Below are 21,785 nucleotides of genomic sequence, written 5' to 3' on the forward strand. Positions count from 1 at the left end.
TGTCACCATTTTCATCACCCCAAATGTTTTACCATAGTAAAACACTGTTTTTTTTCTCCTAATAGTATCTACAGAGATCACAGGATATGACACAAACACAGATGATGCACATGCCCTCCCAAAGGAAAGACCCTCCAAGTCACTGAAGGGAAATGGCAGCATACCCGCATAGGGTTGTTGAGTGTCCTTGAAGCTCTCTCAATGAAGTTGAACTGGTTTGCAAGCTTCTGCTCCTTCGCTCTTGGGCGAGGAGGCTCTTCTGCCTCTGCTGCCTCAGCTACTTCTGCTGTTCCTGACCCCTCTGCCTCTTCATCTCCTGCAGCCTGCAAGAAAATAGAGCAGTGACTCCACCCTGAAAGTACCAGACATCTCTTTCCTTCTTCAGAAGCACTTCTTACACTGCTGGATTTCTGCTGCCTAGTGAAGGAGACTGTAATTGAAGATTTAATATTTAAGATGGAAATCAGGAGAATTCCAGCAATCAGAGCAAGGAGTTTCTGAACAGTATCTAAACGGGAATATGGAAAACCAGGAACTGAAGTTACTTTAAAACAAAGCCTGACATGAGTGAGACAATACACCATGACTGCCTTTGATAAAATGGACTTGGGGACCAGAAGACTGTGTTAGAGTCCCACTACCCTGTGTTTTCATTTCCTTGCTAGACAGTGAGCTTTATCTGACACTAGTCTGAACTTGATTCCAGGGCCTGACACTGTGTGGATAAGAACAAACTTCTCCCAGCATACTCCTTTCCTGATCAGCCAACTGCCTTTCAACCAGGCCACTGCTTATTTCACATGGTTATGCCTGCTGCTTTCACCCCTCCACATTTTGTTTTTCACCAATTTTTCTTTCAGGAATGGACATGCTGTCCAGGAAGATTCCAGATCCCAGCAAATTTCACTGTATCTTGATATAATATCTGGATATAGACAGACCTGGTGTGTAGGGACCTATCATGCCCCTACACAGCTTCTCCAAACCAAAAAAATGGCAGCAGGACCCCAGCTGTTCAGTAGAATCTGCAGGATCTCACCTACAGCAGAGACATCTCAGACGTAAAAGAATCAATCACAGAAGCTTCTCACCAAGCCCATTCTATAACAAAGGAATTTCAAATCTCATATTAAAAATAAAATGGACAGCTCTCAGCTGACTATGGAGAATTACCTGAGTATCTCCTGTGCTTTCTTCATCTTTAATCTCTGTCTCTTCAGATGTTACTGCAGAAGTTTCAACAGGAGCCTTTTCTGATGATAGAAAGGATAAGTGAATAAGCCCAGGATAATAGGACATATTATCCCATATTCTGCAGATCCTTCTATCTTCTGAAGCATTAATATACAAATGCATTATTTTCTAATGCTATCTCATTAGACAGTACAGTAACCAATCCTCATTTGAAGGGTGATTGTTTGCTCAAAGCCACAAAAGGAGACAATGTTATTACTAGAATGAAAATGCAGTAATTCTGGCTGGACTGAAGTAAAAAAATCTGATTTCGACTCAAATCAAACTTCTGAAATCCACTTCTGATCTGAGTAGCTTTGTTTCTGGGTATCCCTTCAGCTCTGGACCTTTCTGCCCTCCAAAAATAGCTGCAATTGTGTACAACCATGAAGAATGCTTTCAAGGCACATAGGAGTTATAATATGGTTTGTTCTTGTTTATATGGACAAAAATGAATATACTAGTCTTGTTAGAGAATGATGGATGTCTAAATTCCAATCACAGCCTTGAATGTGTAGTCATGCTAGCATCAAGCTGCTTGAAAATAGCTGGTTTGGAATCTACAAAAAGCACTGCCAACAACAACAATCCATGCTTTCATGGCATTGAAGAACCTATTCAGCACTTTGTCCTACTTCAAATCATCATGCACATTTTGTTAAGTGTGAAATAAAAGACGCACTGACCCTCAGAAGCTGCAAGTAACAACTATTCTCAGGAGCTTATCCACTGTTATCATCGTGCCTGACAGTTACCACCTTGAAAGAACACTCTTTGTGACACAACTTCTGCTTTCACAAACAGCAGAAATATGAGAAAATCACTAGGCAGTACATCTTTCCCTGCTGAAAATTCAGACCTAGAACTCTTTACTAACAACAGAGCTTTTCAGCCTCTGATTAAGGTGTCTTTTTGACGGAAAACGTAAGAATGGTGATAGCAGCTCAGATCAAAGGTTGAACTAGCTCAATATCTTGCATCTCACATTGTCCAGAAGTAGGTGTCCTGGTAAGAGTGTAAGACTTGGTCAAGTATATGATAGTTTCCTGAATGCTCACCCAGCCTCCTAACGTTTCTGCTTCAATACTTTAAATCATGGCTGAAACTTTCAAAGCATGCTAAGGAGTTTAGATATGTATGTCCAACTAATGGTAGTGGAAGATGTTTAAAAGACACTAAATAGCTCTGAAAATTTCAGTGTTAGTGTTCACATGGCTCAAAAAACCTGTACTGTTTTCTACGCTGTGGCAAACATCTGGCTGATTGTTTTTTCTGTTTTTGTTTCCCGAGAAGGATGCAAGCCAAAATAGGAGCTGTTCAATTCTGTGGTGATGAAGCATGATCATTCTCTCATGTTGAATAAGTGGCACCAGTGCCTAGCTGAAAATGATTGTGGTTTCAGATAATAAACCTACCTGCTGCAGTGCTTAATCTGATACTCTGCCGTCTGCCTTCATCTGAATCTTTGAGTATCATGTTTCCATTCAAAGAGAAGTGAATGGCCATTTGATCCACATAGCTTATCGGCTTGTATGCTCGTTCCTACAAAGAGGAAAAAAACAATAAAATCAGCATGGAAAAAATGTATTTTAAACCAGAAATACTGTGTAGCCTAAACTGCTAAAGCTAAGAAGATCCATACTGATAAATATGTTTGTTGCTGGCATATTTACACTGAATTTCTTCCAACAGGTATTTGTATCTCAGGACACTGAGAGCCATAAACTAAAAATACAACAAAAAGAAGCAAGAACATGAAACCTCTAGTTCTCCACCACGACCACAGCAAGTGAGTTTAAATATAGTTCTAGTGGACCTCTACTACACAGCTCTCCCTAAGAGACTCTCATGTCCTGTTGTGCTGAGATCTCTGAATGAGCTGTTGTACCTACACAAGAACAGCACCTTATGTAAGAGAGCAGCTCTGATCTGGAGACAGTACAGGCTCTTAGCACCACGCCCAGGTTACAAGCACTGTACTAATTCAGCTGTTTGAAGCTAGCGTGATTGGCACTTGCTTGTGGACCACTGTACAGTGCAGGCACACACCTAGGCTCAAACTGTGTATTAAGATTTTGAGCTGCACCTAAAAGCAATCAGAAGCCACTGCAGACCACAGATGCTTCAACAGTTTCTTCTTAAAAATATGACTGCTTTCTGTACCAATCAGCATAGCATCGAGCCCACTTCAGTCACTGTGGAGGATTTGAAGATATGGATCATTCATCACCTGTTTCTATCCCATAAATATGGAAAACATCTACTCCAAATAGAAGAGAAAGTGACCTTATTTGCTTCTACAAGACTGATTTCCTTTCTCTGGTGATCTCATGTAATGGTTGGTCAAACTACTTAGAGTAGCACAGAGATGAGACAGGCTCGGGAATATTTCACCTGGTTGTCTGTTCCCTGCCTAAGGCTGGGGATAATCCAATGCCAGAGCTGGAGGAGCTGTCCCTGTGTCCTTTCTTTCAGGGGGTGTAACCCTTCCAAGGGAGGAGTGGGAGGCAAAGCCATCATTCCACTCTCCCCCTGCAGCAGCCTGTGTTGCTAGCTGTACATGCTAGCAGGAGGAGGCTGCGCCAGGGTAATACAGCATATGCTCTGCACACACAAATGTGAAGGTGCAACTCTTGGATGTTTCCTGGCAATATTTGATGCACCCTCCCCTGCTCACTCCTACTCATAATGATAGAGCTCTTGCCAGTGATTTCACAGAGCACATTCTGAGCTCTGCTACAATTCAAACAACTGAATCTTGATGTGAGGATACTGAGGCATAACTGTCTTACAGACTGAGTAAAGCATTGCCTTTTGTCCTCTAACTACCACAGAATGGAAAAAGTTACCGCCTGACACTAGCTGCACTAATTAAGTTCGCTGCCAGATCTTGTTAGGTGATTGTTATATCCTACTTCTGAATAAATACGTCAATGCTTTTAGACTTTTACCCTCTGCAAAGACCCTTTAGGAACCATTCGCAGTAAATATGTAACAAGATGAAGTCACATTAAAAGGAAATTTACCTGGTTATAAATCAAAGGGGAACACAAAACCAGTTAATTGCAAAAAATCTCATCCTGGTTTTACAGGTCATGCCACACTTACTTTAAAGCTGTATCTGATGATATTCTGGGGAGCATGGGGATTATTAGCTGTCAGGATGCGTGTAAATTCCTCTTTTAATTCCTTTGGAATGGAAACAAAATAGTATCATAAATACAACTCCACTGTTAATACAATGCACAGCATACAAAAATCACCAGGTTTATGCTCAGTTCTATGATGTTCAGTTTGCTGCAGATACCTCACATGCAGCTAATGCCTCCACAAGAACAATGCCTGGAGCCAAGCTGGCTCAGAGTGGATCCAGAACAGTCATCTCACTTCCTACCATAGTATTTCAGTGGGCTTTCTTGAATTCTTTAGCTGTCATGTTAATTCTTATCTAAGCTATGGCAGCACTTGAAAAATGCTAGCTGCATGCTATAGGGCAAGAAAGACAACCTGTGTCTTGAAGTGTACACTGTCCAAAAATAGAGTAAACAATAAGCTTAGTAGCAGTGCTTGCAGGATCGACCACCACAAACAAAAAAAAGTGCTGGTGTTAACTGTTTTCGCTACCTGAGTCGGGGGAAGTACGTGTAGCTTTCCTTTGAGAGCTACTTGGAGGACAGGGAGCAATGCTAGAGTTTTACACAGCAGTGAGAAGAGAGAGACAACTGCAGTTGGAAGGGTGACTGACTGCAATCCTACTGAACCAAGCTGAGAAGAAATGGCCATAAAACTGTAGGATGCCTCCCTGTCCTGTGTATCACACACAGGCACCTGAAAAGCTCAGGGTTGGCTCTGGGGTCCTCTTTATCTGAGAGAAGCCCTGGCCACATTCCCCTCTTAGATCAACTGCATGCAGATACATTGTCTTAAGGCCAGAACTGTGTTTCAAAGCATGTTCTCCCTGTTTTCCTGCCGAAAGCTATTTCAGTTTATGCTGCAGATACCGTACTTTAGCAAGTACTGGAGTTTTCCTCTCACAGAATTTCCTCCAAAACAAATGGGTAAGAGGTAGGCTTCAGCTTATGGAGTTTTGTACACATCTCATGACAACTACAGGCACTGTTGTACTCACAGCTTCAGTCAGCTCCAGTTGATCTGGGGGTTTGACTAGAGTCTTTGCTGCCGCCCATTCATCTACTCCCTCTCCTGCTTCAGTGGAGGCATCTTCATCCTAGCACAGGAAAAACAAGCCCATTAGTGCACCAAGACTGTGATTGTTTTGCTCCCTCCCAAAGCAGCAATTCTCCAGGCATGGAGCACGGAGGACAAAACAGCATTTCCCCATCCATCTGTGCTTTGAGCAGAGCAGATAACCCCAAATGGCAAGCCCCAATCCGAAGATTGTTGAAGTGCTACACTGGCTAGCAAGAGTTCAGTGGGTTGGAGGAGCTGCTGTTTGAAGAAAACTCCTGGCCTTTAACAAAACTGAAGTAACTCCAACAACAAAACTCAAGTAACTCCACTTCAATTTCAGTTCAAAAGTTGGCAGTTCTGCTTCTTTTGACCATATAATAACCAAATGAGCCATACTTTAGGGCTACTCAAGGGCACAAGTCAAGGACCTGAAATTACTTCTGAAGTGCTATTCTGTAAGCTACACTTAGAAATTAGTTCAAGATACAAAGCTGCAGGGATGTGGCTCCTGAAGGAATGTTAACCATTTTCTTGCAAAGGCCAGTGGATCTGCATTCTCCCAACACAGAGAGCTGCCCTCCTTGGGCTGGGCTTGGGTTGATGTCATGATATGATATCATTAATGGGAAAGGAATCACTGCAGGGATGAATTTCAATTAATTGTCATTACAGATAAACTGCCAGAACGCAAAGTTGCTGATTGAAGCGTTTAACTGCTCCAGGCAAAATTTCTCCCTCAGTTTGAAATATGTAATGGGTTGATTTAAAATAAATCAATCATTCTTTTAATTACAGTTCTCTCAGGTCTGCTAGACTTTATAGCCATACAGAGCTGCCGATGAATCCAGGGTATAAATGAAGGCTGTTTGCAGGTACAGAGACTGGACCCAGCAAAGCTTTGCTATCTGCAGAGTGCCACAAAGGTAAAAAGCACAATGCTGTGTAAAAACGTGCAGCAGCTGAAAGTAACAGAGAATTCTGCATATGCCAGGCACCCAGGGAAACTCACAGGCTGCAGTCTTTTTTTCCCCAAGGGAGCTAAAATGAGGCAAGCTGTAAGGAAGGTCAGGCGCTCTGATACACAAGAGACAATGACGGCAGAACAGTTGTTTATGATTTAACGCTCCCCACATGAACAACTGCTTGTAGGACATTTATCATACACAATTCGATGCCAGTTATTTCAGTGCTGTTTTCCCTAGTGAAACTTAAAAAGTGTTGTGGGTTTAACATTTTTATTTATGTTTTTCATTTAAAAGTAAATAACTTTTAAATTATTTATAAATAAACATAACGACCTGCTATGCCACCTGGACGCTCACAAGTCTATGGGGCCGGGTGGGATCCACCCGAGGGTGCTGAGGGAGCTGGCGGAGGAGCTCACCAAGGCGCTCTCCATCATCTATCAGCAGTCCTGGTTAACGGGGGAGGTCCCGGACGACTGGAGGCTTGCCAATGTGACGCCCATCCACAAGAAGGGCCAGAAGGAGGATCCGGAGAACTACAGGCCTGTCAGCCTGACCTCGGTGCCGGGGAAGATTATGGAGTGGTTCATCTTGAGGGCGCTCACAAGGCATGTGCGAGACAACCAGGGGATCAGGCCCAGCCAGCACAGATTCATGAGAGGCAGGTCCTGCTTGACCAACCTGATCTCCTTCTATGACCAGGTGACCCGCCTGGTGGATGAGGGAAAGGCTGTGGATGTGGGCTACCTGGACTTCAGTAAGGCCTTTGACCCCGTCTCCCACAGCATTCTCCTGGAGAAGCTGGCGGCTCACGGCTTAGACAGGTGGACTTTGTGCTGGGTAGAAAACTGGCTGGACGGCCGGGCCCAGAGAGTTGTGGTGAATGGAGTTACATCCAGTTGGCGGCCGGTCACGAGTGGTGTTCCCCAGGGCTCAGTACTGGGGCCGGTCTTGTTCAATATCTTTATCAATGATCTGGATGAGAGGATCGAGTGCACCCTCAGTAAGCTTGCAGACGACACCAAGTTGGGTGGGAGTGTTGATCTGCTTGAGGGTAGGAAGGCTCTGCAGAGGGACCTGGACAGGCTGGATTGATGGGCCGAGGCCAACTGTATGAGATTCAACAAGGCCAAATGCCGGGTCCTGCACTTGGGTCACAACAACCCAAGTTGTGGGTTGTTCCCACTTGGGGAAGAGTGGCTGGAAAGCTGCCTGTCAGAAAAGGACCTGGGGGTGTTGGTCGACAGCCAGCTGAACATGAGCCGGCAGTGTGCCCAGGCGGCCAAGAAGGCCAATGGCATCCCGGCCTGTATCAGAAGCTGGAAAGCTGCACAGCGGAAAAAGGACGTGGGGTGTTGGTCGACAGCCGGCTGAACATGAGCCGGCAGTGTGCCCAGGTGGCCAAGAAGGCCAATGGCATCCTGGCCTGTATCAGAAATAGTGTGGCCAGCAGGAGTAGGGAAGTGAATTGTACTGAAGTACAGTGCCCTGTACTCGGCCCTGGTGAGGCCGCACCTCGAATTCTGTGTTCAGTTTTGGGCCCGTCACTACAAGAAGGACATCGAGGTGCTGGAGCGTGTCCAGAGAAGGGCGACGAGGCTGGTGAGGGGTCTGGAGAACAAGTCTTATGAGGAGCGGCTGAGGGAACTGGGGTTGTTTAGCCTGCAGAAAAGGAGGCTGAGGGGAGACCTCATCACTCTCTACAACTACCTGAAAGGAGGTTGTAGCGAGGGGGGTGTCGGTCTCTTTTCCCAAGTAACTAGTGATAGGACGAGAGGAAATGGCCTCAAGTTGCGGCAGGGGAGGTTTAGATTGGACGTGAGGAAAAATTTCTTTACTGAAAGAGTGGTGAAACATTGGAACAGGCTGCCCAGGGAAGTGGTGAAGTCACCATCCCTGGAGGTATTTAAAAGACGTGTAGATGCAGTGCTTAGGGACATGGTTTAGTGGGCATGGTGGTGTTGGGTTGATGGTTGGACTCGATGACCTTAGAGGTCTTTTCCAACCTTAATGATTCTATGATTCTATGAACTTTCCATTTTTAAAGGGTCAAAAGAGGAACATTTAACAAGGCTGTGATTTGTCCTAGGAAAGTGAAAAGCTGTTTATCACCATGCCTGTTTAAAGGCATGTAAACTGTCCTTCTTCCATCCATGCCAATGGGGCTAAATAAGAGGAAGGTAGATTAAATAGGGATGTTGTAAGCATTTTTTTGCCCAACAGTAAAAATATTACCATGAGGCTAACAGTCAAAAAGTTAACACTATTTTCTCTAATGCTTGTATTTCTATGTTAATTAAGTGAATACGGGCTATCTTTTGTATTTAGATTCTAAAGCAAGCAGGCAGTTTTCTCACAGTCTATGTCAGCCTATATTTTGGAATTTACATCCCAAATGTTTTATTTTAATCTTTTCATCTTGCAGTTTACTTAAATTGTGCCTTTGTTTTAGCTGCCGTTTTTATTCTAACTTGGTAGTGTAATTCCCTTCTCAGTGGAAATCTAGAGCAACTCCTTACTGCTAAATCAATTGGAATGTTACCAATTCCAACTGAACATTCAGACTGAATCTAGTTTGCATATCGTAGATAAAGAAGGGAAAAACATTTTTTAAGATTCGTGGATTTCTGGATCTTACCCGTTTTTTAGATACAGCTTTAGCAGCCCTTGGTACTGCCTTTCCTCCTGAAGGTCCACTTTGGCCCTGAAACGAGAACATACCCAATGTAAACCTTCAAAGCACCTTGTTTCCTAATTTAACCAAAGCAGAATAAAAGTTTAATGTGCTTACTAATGTTTGCTGCAATGGTATGTTTCAAAAGCCAAGTATACCAGTATTTTGTCTATAAATCACTTCAATGTAAGGCAGTCACTTTCATAATGGTGGTTGAGTCACCATCCCTGGAGGTATTTAAGACGTGTAGATGTGGTGCTTAGGGACATGGTTTAGTGGTGGACTTGTCAGTGCTAGGTTAACAGTTGGACTCAATGATCTTAAGGGTCTTTTCCAGCATAAATGATTCTATGATTCTATGATTCTAATACAAGACAGCAGTTTATCAGCATGAAGAAATGCTAGGCTCTATCCTTGTTACTGCCTATCTGTGATACACCTAAATGTCACACACACAGGGTTCTAGTGCCTTAATCAAACACACAGAAAGGCTGCTCTTGCCTCAAATGCTTGCATGTCACAGTGAGCCCGGAGACAGCAGATCCACACCTACAAAGCCACGAGTGCTGAAAAACACTAATCAGTTGTTTACAGGGAGCCTTATAGAGTATTTCTAAGGGATATTACCCAGAGGTTAAGGAATAACAGAAGGGCACCAGTGACAAAGCTTTCTGAAAAATTTACAGAAAGTGGGAGAGGAAATGAAGAGGATCCTTTTGAGAAGATGCTGAGGGCCAGACAGGACCAAGAACCCAGAACGCAGAGGTAGAGAGAGCTGATAAATCAAACAAAGGAGACAACATTAGAAACCTTGGCAAGAACAGTTTTAGGATGGATCCCAGATAACATTGGATGGGATGGATGGGAAAAAGCAGAGGAGTTACTTGGAAAAAGTGTTTGACTTTGTGACAGGAAAGAAGGGGATACTAAAGGAGAAGAGGGAAGGAAAACAAAAGGGTGGAGAAGAAAGCTCCCATGGGTTTATTGACTTTCTTTAGAAGAACATTAGAGTGCGCCTTTCAGCTCAGATCAAAGGTCTACCTAGCTAAATATCTCTCTCCAACAGTATTCAAAAGCAGGTATCTATGGAGCTTTCTCCAGGATGCCCTCTCAGCTTCCCACAGGAACTTGAACCAGAAATGTTGTCCTTTTTATCTCATATCAGTGAATCTTTCTCTCCACAAATTTATTCAGTCATTTTGGAATCCATACGCATTTTTAGCATGCACAACTTCCACAGCAAGGACTCCCATGGTACAACTATATGCTAATGCAAAGAACTGCTGCTTGCTTTTTAAGTTTGCCACTTGCTGTTTTCATCTGGTTTTCCTAGTTCTTCAACTGCAAAGCCCAGCTTTATCACACTATCTGTTGTTCATCCCCTTTTCCATATCTCTTATGAACACCTTAAGGAGCACGAGTCTCTACAGAGATTCCTAGACTCCTCTCATGATTCCCCTTCCTTACAAAAATTAAATATTCACTTCTACCATCTGCTTCCTATGTCTTAAAAAATTAAGCAGCAATAAATTTTGACCCAGTATCCCCAGTTTTTGTTTCTAAAGCCCCATTACTTGTTAAGATGTGACAATAAGAATTCAGAAAAGAAATATTTCTGGAGGAGAACAAACTGTAGCAGACATGTGAGGCTGCAACTTTCAGTGTTGTTTCCCTTTGTACAAGCTAAGCCACATAAAACTGCTGTTACTAACAAGGTTTCAGGGATTATTTTCATTCCAGAAGATACATATTAAAAGTGATGAAAACTGAGCAGACTGATACATTTCTATGCTTAGAAAATGTGCCTCACTTTGAAATACAAATTGTTATGACTCAAGTGGAGATAATACAGAGTTATGACATTTCCTTTATAATCCCACAGTGGGCTGGTAGCAGAGCAGAGCAGAGAGCTTAGGAACCCCAGCATCACAACCACTACTGAGACCAGTGGATTACACAGCTGGCCTGTCTCCCCACTTCGACTGCTTGGCAATGGGCAACAGAGCACCCTATTCTACAAGGACCATGCTACATGTGAATTAGATGTGATTTATGCAACAAAATTTAAAACAGATTTTCAGAGCAGAATTATATTCAGATCCAAATCAAAATCAAACTCTTAATTTTAAACATGAAACAAAGCCTACTCACTATTACCCTTTGTAAATGAGTCTATAAAAGCATTTATCCAGCAGCAAAGGCATTGACAAGGCAATCTAAGGGTAATTGGTTTTGGCAGTTGCACGCATATCAATTAACATAATCCGAAAGAGCCACCTGTGAATAAATATCTGCAACTGTATTAAAATCCAAAAGTGACACTGAAGAAAAAGCTAGAGTTGGAGTGCACTGGAAGGAAGCAGCACAAACCCTGCCCTGCTCCCTACACCATAAAGGGTTTGTAGGGTAGAGAGTGAGCAATTTTGCTAATCAACCAGGGGCCTTTGGCTAATTTGCTTTATTTCTTTTGTCTTTGTACTGTACCATCATGGTTTTACGACTGTAACTTAATGATATAGTACAGGCCTGATATGATACAGAGACCCTGAGGAAACCTGGGATGTGGCATAGAGGAGTACAGGCAGGGGATGATGAGAGATGGGGCACAGGCTTGACATCAGAGAACCCACAGCTGTAAGCATCTCACCACTGGCCAGTTAGAGAAATGCAGACCTGCAGGCAGGGGAACTGGACAAAGCTGGGTTTAGGGGTAACAAAGAAAACAAAATAATAGTACCTAGCACACTTAAAAAGCATCATATACAGTAACATCAGGTGTAATGTGGAACACCAGACCAAGGAAGAAAGAGAAAGGTGTGAAAGTGTGTTAGCTAACATATAAAAGAAACTCCAAGTGGGTCCTAGAGTGAAGAACAAACCATCAACATAGACATCTTATCCTTACCAGTGAAGGACCTCAGATGCTGACAACTTGCCATAACATCCCCACCAACACCACCAATGACAGCAAAATGAAACCATCAACCTTGGGAACCAGAGGACCAGAAGAAGGGTGAGAACAATACCAGAAAAGGGATAGGAACTAAGAAGCTTGTATGCAACAATTTTAACTGCATCATTATTATTATTATTATTATTATTATTATTATTGATTTTTTTTTCACAGAAGTACTTCTTATTTTCTGTAGTAATTACATCTGGACTGATGATAAAGTTTAGACTAAGATTTCAGTCACACTAACATTAAATTCTTAGTTTTATATATATAAGATGTGCCTTCTTTTTGCCTGTAAACGAGATTTTGAGTGTAACAAAGTTTACAGACTATTTAAAAAAAGAACCACGCTCTGAAACTCCTAACTTTGATCCCATGCATGTTTTTACCCTTTATCAAAGGGTAGCCACATCCAGTTGTGTACAACTAGGAGAGGGTGTTCAAGGGAGGGGTCTCATTGCATCAGTTGGTGGGATTTACCACCCTTCTCCTTTGACTCATTCCTACTTTACTGCCAGACCCCGCTCCCTGACTGTGGCAGCTTGCTTCGGGGCTCCCCGGGCACTAAGTGAAGTAGTTCCCCACAGCAGGGAGCAAGAACATGACTGGCAGGACAGTTATAAAATTGTAGTTATTATCTCTGGTATTTTGAACTAAAAAAACTCCAACTGCCCCCTCCAACCCAAACAATTATGCCTTAGGGCTATTTGGCTATCACACAGATCCTTGGTCAAGTGCTGCATAGTATGGACACAGTTAACCCACTCCAAAAGTGTGCTAAAACCTGAAAAGGGAAGATGGGAGCCAGCACACACTGACTGGTGTAGGCCCTGGGCTTTTGTCCATATGTGCTCCGCAAAGACAGGACAGCCATACCTGGAGCAGATGAGCGCAGGTTTGTCTGGCAGGTGGTAGTAGGGACTAGGAAGGTGTTGGTCCTTAGCTCTTTCCAGGGTCCTTCAGCAAAACTCTCATCTCCTGCCTAGACAAACCATCCCTCACAGCACAGAGACCTACTTCAAGAACAACAAAGGTTGAATATCTTATTTGTTCGATATCCTGGACTCTGGCCAGTGAAGGTAAAGACTGCAACTCTACTTGACCCGATACTCTACAGAAGTCAGTCTAAAAAGCAGACAGCAGCCTTCGGGATGCAAGTGTCATTCCTGTGGGGATGTGCTATAGCAGCCTATGCTAGCAAAGTGCCTGAGGTGACAGAAGATTCATCCCAAAGTACCTAAAACTGTTGGAATCCAGTTGGAAGGTGACACAAACAGGAAGAGACGAGATGATGAGACGGGACGAGACGAGACGAGATGAGATGAGATATTTTGGTAACATTAGCACTAGGCAACACTCATCAAAACTAGTAGATCTGTTTAAAACTATTACAAGAAGCAAGGTGGGGAGCAAACATGGGTCAGTCAAGAATACACAACCTTTTACATTGCCTCCTAATTCACATAATAGCACAAAGTCTACTGCTGCACCACTTGCTGAAAAAGGCAGTCCTGACATTCGTTATTATTGGTGTATCTGTGATTTGTCCTTTTGCTATTTCTTTTGCAAGCTCCTGCTCCCTGTAAATCTTTCCGAAGCCAGCACACTGTCCTTACTCATACCTTTCCTTAAAACTCCTCTCTGCCACATTAGCTGTAAAGAGTCCTCAGTAGCACCCAGGTAGTTGGGTGTCCTGCCGCCATGGCTCAGAATGATGGCCATTGCTTCCTCATTCTTCTTTTTACTGTATCAATGTGTTATCTATAAACTATTATTTAAGATGTAATCTTTTTGCTCTGACAGCTATTTCCTTGTTCCACATCACACAGTGTTTGTACAACAGGGAAGAGGTCACAAATGCATCCGCAGTACAAATAAAAAACTATAACTGCGAATCAGCTTAATGATTGTACATTCACTAGCAAGATGCTCATGACAAAACCGGCCCTCATACGCGTCTCTAAAATTCAAGCACAATTTTGCTGTTACATACTTAGCTACAGCAAAAAAAATTACAAGTTAACGGACTATTATTAGCATCTCAAACAGAAGCATTCAGAAGTTAGAAAATGCGAGAATTAAGGTTGCTGGGGCAACCTTCAATTCATCCCATTAGACACAGGCATTATGATACACAGCTTAGTTCTATAATGACACACTTTGTTTTTTGTAGGTTCCCTGCCTCACTTTAAGCTCTCCCAGGCTTACAAGCATGGACGGAGTTCAGACAATAAGTTGCTACTAGTATTTTGGTTTATGTTGTTCAGCATCTAGAGTCTTTTTTTTTTTCCAATGCATAGCCTAAGTCAGACACCCAGCAAAGAACATTTCAATCCAGTCAGTCACATTTTAGCGAATTCTATATAAACTGAAGATGGTCTTGCTACAGAAAGAATCAACAGTTTTCCTAAATCTTCCTAAAAAATGGTGCTACTATCCCTGCCTTTAATAATAATAATAATTAACAAGAAGAGGAGTGTGAATAATTATGAGGAATTTATATTAGGAAAAAAGAGACATTGTTGCTAGGGAACTAAGGAAGGCGTAGGAGGCATTAAAGAGTTTTAAGGAGTTTCTGACCTCCAGGTCACCATCATAACTCTGACCACCCTGGGAGGTGCTCCACTGCTACAGCGAAAAATGCCAGAGTGAGAATTTATGCATGCTAAACATGTTTTACTCTGATGACGGTCTTACATTGAATAAATGAACAGATTATCGGAGTCCCCACAGTGAAAAGACATTAGAAGCCCGTAACAGTCATAATACTTAAATTAAGGATATAGAAAACTCAAGTGACTGTTCTCTTCTGGACCTTTCTTCCAGGATGTGTTTATGACAGCAGCACCTAGAAATTCCTCCCTGGCCCAGACATTGACTATGCTACAAGACAAATTGGCTATTGACTATTGCAAAGATACAGTAATCCAACAGGATGATACAGATGAAGAGAGGAAACAGCTGAAAAGTGATGCTTTAAATGACATTTAATTCTCCTTTCCCTTGCCACAGCTCCCTCTAATGCAGACAAGTCATCAGGAGATGCAAAGAGCTGCAAAATCAAGTCCTTCCGCAGGAAGTTTTCCTGTTGCTGACCTATCCAACAAGCATTGCTAATTGTATTTTTCGGTAGGATGTTTGGGTTGTCTCCAAATGAAATTCCTCTAAACATTTTTTTTTTAGGTATAAAACAGGAAAATTAAAATAAGAAGAAGCTACTGGCAACTTTCCAAAGGACATCGCTGTAAATGAAAAAGGCACTACCAGGCTGGCATTTAGGAAGAGCTATCCTATTTCTGCATCCCAGAAACATGTAATGGGAGGGCAAGCATCAAAGAGATGCAATGTCTGGTGGAAGTTTTGCCCTCAACACCTGAGTAATGTGCTTCCAGCGTGGCCTGAAATGAGGAAAATAAAGAATCATACTCAACCATCCATTCAAGTCTTGTCTTTCTTGCTTACTCTATCCACAGTCTTTATTACTCTCTCTTTTTGTTGGCAATGTGACAGCCACTAATTGCTGATCTGAGACTCATTAACCGAATTTATACAAAATAGACAGGACTATCAGTACCTGCCTTCTTGACTGAATAGCAAAAGCTCTAAAGCTTTTTCAAAGTCCTGGAACAATCATGTCTGGTTCTTTTTTAACAGCTATTTTCTACGGCCCTACTTTTCAACTATTCCGTCCTGCTGCAGAAAACCTCTGACTTTTCAGTGGCAATGCTGATGGTAAATAAATCATCTTGGTGTCCTAGGAAGCAGAGATGTACTCTCAAGAGCAAGTGTTCATTTAAGAACTGGGTTAAATCCTGAATTTGTGACCACAGAAATCCTTCAGGAAAAAATGTGTCCATCCCTCACGTTCAGATCCAAGGCCTGCCCTGACTAATCAAGTAGGAGATGCAATGATGCTACCACGCGTGCTGTCCTGTCATCCCGGATGAGGTTTCTCACCATAGCCTTTGCTGGGTGGTACATCCTTCTCCTATACTGTCAGATTAAACTAGCTCTTGCAACTAGTCACTGCAAGGTGAGGAGCCAGACACACTACTATACAATAACTCCTTGAGTAATGTGAAATTTCTCCCTATGCTTAAAGCACAAGGTGGGCTGAGCAGATCTGGATTTGCAGATCCAGCCTAAAATACCAGAAAACTCAGAGGCAGGGATGATGCAGGTTGATTAGTTTGCAAAGCTGAACTGTCAGTTCATATTAAGCAAATTTTCCAAGGGCTGAAAATTGATTATGTATTAATGAAACACTCATCAGGGCAATGACAAGCCCAGACTATATTTTTTTTCAGATCGTTAAAGAGACATTCCTACAGCCTTTCTGCTCCCCATGCTAGCTGTCACCATAAGACAATCAGGCTGCACGGTTGAGCAATCACAGAACGCTCCTGCTAAGTTTACTTCATCTTCCTGAGCAAAGAAATTACCATTCCCACTTCCTCTGGAGCACAGCACAGTGGTTAACACATAATCGGAAAAAAAGGGAAGAACACAGCTGCTTGTAGGATTCTAAGGGGAAGAGGGAGAGTTATAAGACCTAAGCTTGGCATTTCTGTAAAACCATTTAATAATTTCCTGCTAGCTTTATATTTTTGTTTTGAATATTAGCAATCTCCATAGTAAACCACCGCTCGGCACAAGGAGCAGAGAAGCACAGAATGGAAACAAAGCCAAAGGAAGCAGTGACTTCTAGCCTGCCCTGCAGCAGACATCCATTTACACACGCTGGGGATGACAATTTAAGAGCTATTTGCCAATACATTTTATAATCTGTTTTCTGAGAAACACTAAACTGAGTGTTTATTTTATATTCCATGGATGGTTTAGTGCATGTTTAAGAGCCAGTAAGCCCCTTAAAAACCTTTGCTGGCAAAAAAAGTAAAATGTGTCTGATTGTTGACTGTGTTTGGGGAGGGGGTCTCTTTGTTTCTCTTTGACAACTTGCTGAACAGCAAAGAAGCTGCTTACATGTCAGTGGGTGCAAGACCAGAAGTCAAGTGTAATGAGAAATGCCTCACTGTCCAAATTCAGATGCTTTCTTAACACTGCGTAAGTGACCTGTTGCTGGCAGTGGGGTTGCCCCTAATTGATAAGACCAGCCAGTCTGTTTTTGCACACTGTAAATGCAAAGAAGTGTATGCAATGTCAGTTAAGAAACCATAACCAATTCTTGCTACTCCTTGGGGTGGGTTCAGCCACAGGGGTATGACAGCAGCACAGGGTGCTCTCCACTGCTCACACAAGGCTTTTCCTTGAGCCACAAAGCAAAGACATGGAAATCAACAGCATACCTGATAACCATATTTAAAATAACAATCTCAAACTTGTTGGCCACTTTCTCTCACCAGCCAGGACCATGCATGGGACTGACACCAGGCTAACAGGCTGCTGTTCCCTGTCCTATCAACAACTTTCTGCATGTCTGTGCACATGCCACACAGGTCAGTGTTTTTAAAGAATACTCTACTTCTGAGTGTCCTGTTTGTCATACTCAATTTCAGGAGGGCTGAGAATCTAATTCTTCCATTCCTTTCAATCTGATGCAGGGACATTGGCTTATGCCTTTCCATAATTCTACATCTTCCCAAAATGCTGTGAAGCTCAATTGTGCGTAACACATTTCAGACCTAAAAGGAAGGATGTTATTGAAGTACAGAGCATACATAAGTCTTATTATTTACAAAGCTGCATCAGGAACACGAAGACCCAGACACACCCAATTATTTTATCAGACTTTGAACACTGAAACACGTTTCTTATTAATGTACACAAATATACAAGAACCTAAAGATGCTTCTAATTAAGGCTCAGACCAAGCCAAATTATTCACCTGGAAAGCCACAGCCTTTATCTCTGATGGCCAACCAGCTTTTGACATATTTTCACCCAGGAACGTGGGAGATTTCTTTCAAAGAAAAGGAAAAAGACATCAGGCTGGAGATTGAAGTGGATGCTGAAGTCACCCGGGTAAAAAAAAGAAGAGTGAAATAAAGTGTCCTGGTTTCAGCAGGGATAGAGTTAATTTCCTTCCTAGTAGCAGGTACAGTGCTGTGGTTTGGATTTAGGATGAGAACAATGTTGATAACACACCAATGTTTTAGTTGTTGCTAAGTCGTGCTTACACTAGTCAAGGACTTTTCAGCTTCCCATGCTCTGCTGACTGGGAGGGCTGCAGATGCACGGGCAGGCTGGGAGGGGGCACAGGGGGGGACAGCTGACCCAAACTGGCCAAAGGGATATTCCATACCATGTGACATCATGCTCAGCATATAAAGCTGGGGGAAGAAGAAGGAAGGGGGGGACACATTCGGAGTGATGGCGCTTGTCTTCCCAAGTAACCATTACGCATGATGGAGCCCTGCTTTCCTGGAGATGGCTGAACACCTGCCTGCCCATGGGAAGGAGTGAATGAATTCCTTGCTTTGCTTTGCTTGAGTGTGCGGCTTTTGCTTTACCTATTAAACTGTCTTTATCTCAACCCATGAGTTTTCTCACTTTTACCCTTCCGATTCTCTCCCCCATCCCACTGGGGGGGAGTGAGTGAGCGGCTGGGTGGTGCTTAGTCACCGGCTGAGGTTAAACCACAACATAAAGCAAGAAACTTAAGTCAGAGGAGAAGGCAGATACAAGACAGGCACAGAAGAAGGGCAGGCAACCACCACCTGTAAGGGAAAAGAAGAAAAAAAAGAAGAATTGGTCACAAAGCACTTGAAGAACACACAGCCATAAAAGCAGAGGAGGGGCTGGAAGTGACACGCAGTAAAAGGGAAGGACCAGATAGTGTTCAGGTAACTATCTCAACTTTGAGAACAATCTCAGGAAGAAAATTTTCAAAGGAAAAGCAGTCAGCAATGAAAAACCTAGGAGGCAGAGCAGAACAAAGCAATATATAGGAAATAGAGGAATGAAAAGCACAGGGACAGGTGAAAAGAGCATAGTGCTAGAGGAGAATTAGCAATGAAAGGGACAAGGACGGAAAGCCTACAGAAACGATGCTCAGCAGAAAAAACAGCCTCACCAGCAAGTAGCAGACTTGTTTCCTGCCTCACTACAAACACTGGCAGAGGAGGAATGTGTGTGAGCGAGAATTGCATGAGCTTACTCACTTATTTTCAAAGTTGATTTTCTTGTCAAGAACTGGGATCTAGACCTTGACTCACCAATCTATTTTATAGCGGCCATCAGGACTCAGTAAATACCAATCATCAGGCCCTGATTGGGCAGTAAGTAGTGCAGAGGCACAGCCACCCACTCCTCGGACTCCCAAAGCCACTGAGATATGAGCTATATTTTGAGTCAGGGAAAATGAGGCAAAAGCCTCCAGACTCCAGAGCCACACAATTCTTCCACTAGAATATTCTCGTAGATAAAGAGACATGAAACAGCAATCAAATTTAACAAGCTGAAGGCAAATATAGGAAAGGCAATACAGGACAAGTTAAAATTATTGTCTTTTAAGTTATTGTAATGAAAGTTATATGAAAAGCCAAAAATCCCAAGAGTTCAAACAGTTTATGATGTTTCAAGGGCTTTAAAATGAAATGAACGTCTTTACAGCACATTAATTAAGTTAATTTTTTCAAATAACGTGAATCAGAGCCTCTCTGTTTCAGAATATTTGAGATAATGGCTACTGAAAATGATTGAAAATATTTATGTGGAAATTCTAAAAATAAAAGAAATGGAAATTCAGAGCAAGCATTTCATCCCAGGTTTAGTTGGTATCATTATTATTATTAATGGGTTTTACAATTTTAGCATAAACATCTTCATTATCTAGGACTGGATGTGGGTTTTGGTTCTAAATTTGTGCCCTTTGCAAACTTTATAAAGCCCTTTGTAACTTGATAATTACTAGTAATTCTTAGAAAATTAGGATTGTCACGGTGATCCTCTCTCTTACTCTTGCCTACTCTAAAGCCCACAAGCCCTCCTACCGCATGTGCAGAAACACCCAGATGGTTCCCAGAGACTTCAGGGGCTATGAGGAACCATTTCAGTACTTCTCCCAAGTAACAAGTGATAGGACAAGAGGAAATGGCCTCACGTTGCACCAGGGGAGGTTTAGATTGGACATGAGGAAAAATTTCTTCACCGAAGGGGTTGTCAAGCATTGGAACAGGCTGCCCAGGGCAGTGGTGGAGTCACCATCCCTGGAGGTATTTAAAAGACATGTAGATGTGGTGCTTAGGGACATGGTTTAGTGGTGGTCTTGGCAGTGCTAGGTTAACGGTTGGACTTGATGACCTTAAAGGTCTTTTCCAACCTAAATGATTCTATGATTCTATGATTCTGGATTTCAGGCTCCAACCCTTGGTTGCAGGAGCAGGGAGATGTGATCGGGCTCTGCAAAATCAGCTCACACTTAGTGGGGTTTATTAGCTCAGGCTTCCGAAGTTGCATAGGTCTGTACAGAGTCTATACAGCTGTGGTGTGGATAAACCACAGATGAGATGAAACACCCTTGGGTACCTAGATGGGGATCAGATGATCAGCAAGGGTTGCTGTTCCCTTGTTGAAAGAGCTCCTTTTAAATCAAACACTTTGATAGTCCCGCAGTGGACAAGAACCAGGAATTAATCTGTCTGAGCCCTTCATCTTGTGCGGGGATGCACGCAGACATGCACCACACAGAGCCCGAAGGCAGGCAGTGAGGATTCACAGACACATCCACGCACACCACTGCTCCCAGAGTAGGGTTAGGGCTGCGAAGGTTAGCAGATGACCTCACTTCATTGTCTGAACTGAGAGAAGACCAAATAGCGAAACAGAAGGAAAGTGATAAAAGTTACAGCGAGGTATAATTGAAAGAATTTTTTAAAGCTTTTTAAAAATAGGGTTTTCAACCTGTCTGCTCAGTGTCTCTGAAAGTTTCTCTGGCAGGCTGGGGACACCTCAAGTGCATTAAAACCTGCCCTGGAAGGGAAGTGTCACATGCTGTAACAGTGATGAAATGGCCTGACAATGATGTCTGAGGACTTCATAGTCTCACAGGGTTGCAACAGCAAAGTGACACAGTGTGGGGTGCTGCGGCTCTGGGATATGCTAGTTTGCCTGAATAGGGTGCGCAGAAATGCCACAGAACATGCAGGGTGTCACTTGGCAGGGTGACGACACACCTCAGTGCAGGGACAGAGTGATGCAGTATGCTGTAACCACTCAGCAAGCAGTGCCAGGAGGGGCTTCGGTGTCTCACCCCACCCTGCAGGGTTACAGCTCTGCAGGGCACCCTAGAGGGAAACGAGCTGGGCTACGCATGGTGATGTAACGTGTGGTGGCTCTGGGAATGGTGATGTCATCACAGGCCTGGTGTTGCATCAGTGACACTGTGGCACCCACTCAGAGCAGGAGCTGAGGGAGGCAAAGCCAGAGCAGGGCTGCAGAGCAACGTTCCCTCGTGTGAACCGCTATCTCCCACTGCACGAGACACTGCAGTGACGCCATTCGGGGGGGCTGGCGTCACGCCACCATTGGTGACGTCACCACGGCGCTGTCACACGGGAGAGCTGCGCCGCCCCGCTACGATGTCCGCCCGGGACAGGCCCTTACCTGTCGGTGCCTGTCGCCCGCCTTGGCTGGCATGGCGGCGGCCGCAGCGGCTCTCCGCCACCGGCCGCTCCTCACGCCAGCACTCCCGGTCAACCGGCGGCAGGAAGTTGATAGCGGCAACCATGGCAACTGGCAACAAGCGGCGCGCGGCCAATCCGGCCGCAGAACGCCGTCGGCCCTGGCTATTCCGCCCCCCCCCCCC

The 21,785-nt window shown here is 43.5% G+C and overlaps 1 protein-coding gene across 1 annotated transcript in view; it reads right to left on the reverse strand.

Annotated features, from left to right (window-relative positions):
• Positions 1 to 21,707, reverse strand: part of DNAI1 (dynein axonemal intermediate chain 1) — a 157,841-nt gene extending 136,134 nt beyond the window's left edge. Inside the window, exons 1-7 of the mRNA XM_009288258.1 lie at positions 21,558 to 21,707; positions 9,028 to 9,093; positions 5,363 to 5,461; positions 4,342 to 4,422; positions 2,649 to 2,775; positions 1,174 to 1,253; positions 165 to 323 (exon numbers count right to left, since the gene is read on the reverse strand). Coding sequence (XP_009286533.1) covers positions 165 to 323; positions 1,174 to 1,253; positions 2,649 to 2,775; positions 4,342 to 4,422; positions 5,363 to 5,461; positions 9,028 to 9,093; positions 21,558 to 21,707 — 762 coding nt within the window. The remainder of the gene's footprint in view (positions 1 to 164; positions 324 to 1,173; positions 1,254 to 2,648; positions 2,776 to 4,341; positions 4,423 to 5,362; positions 5,462 to 9,027; positions 9,094 to 21,557) is intronic.
• Positions 21,708 to 21,785: the final 78 nt, after the last annotated feature.

This window comes from Aptenodytes forsteri, unplaced genomic scaffold, assembly GCF_000699145.1.
Source record: "Aptenodytes forsteri isolate BGI_AS27 unplaced genomic scaffold, ASM69914v1 Scaffold201, whole genome shotgun sequence".
In the NCBI taxonomy this organism is placed as follows: Eukaryota; Metazoa; Chordata; class Aves; order Sphenisciformes; family Spheniscidae; genus Aptenodytes; species Aptenodytes forsteri.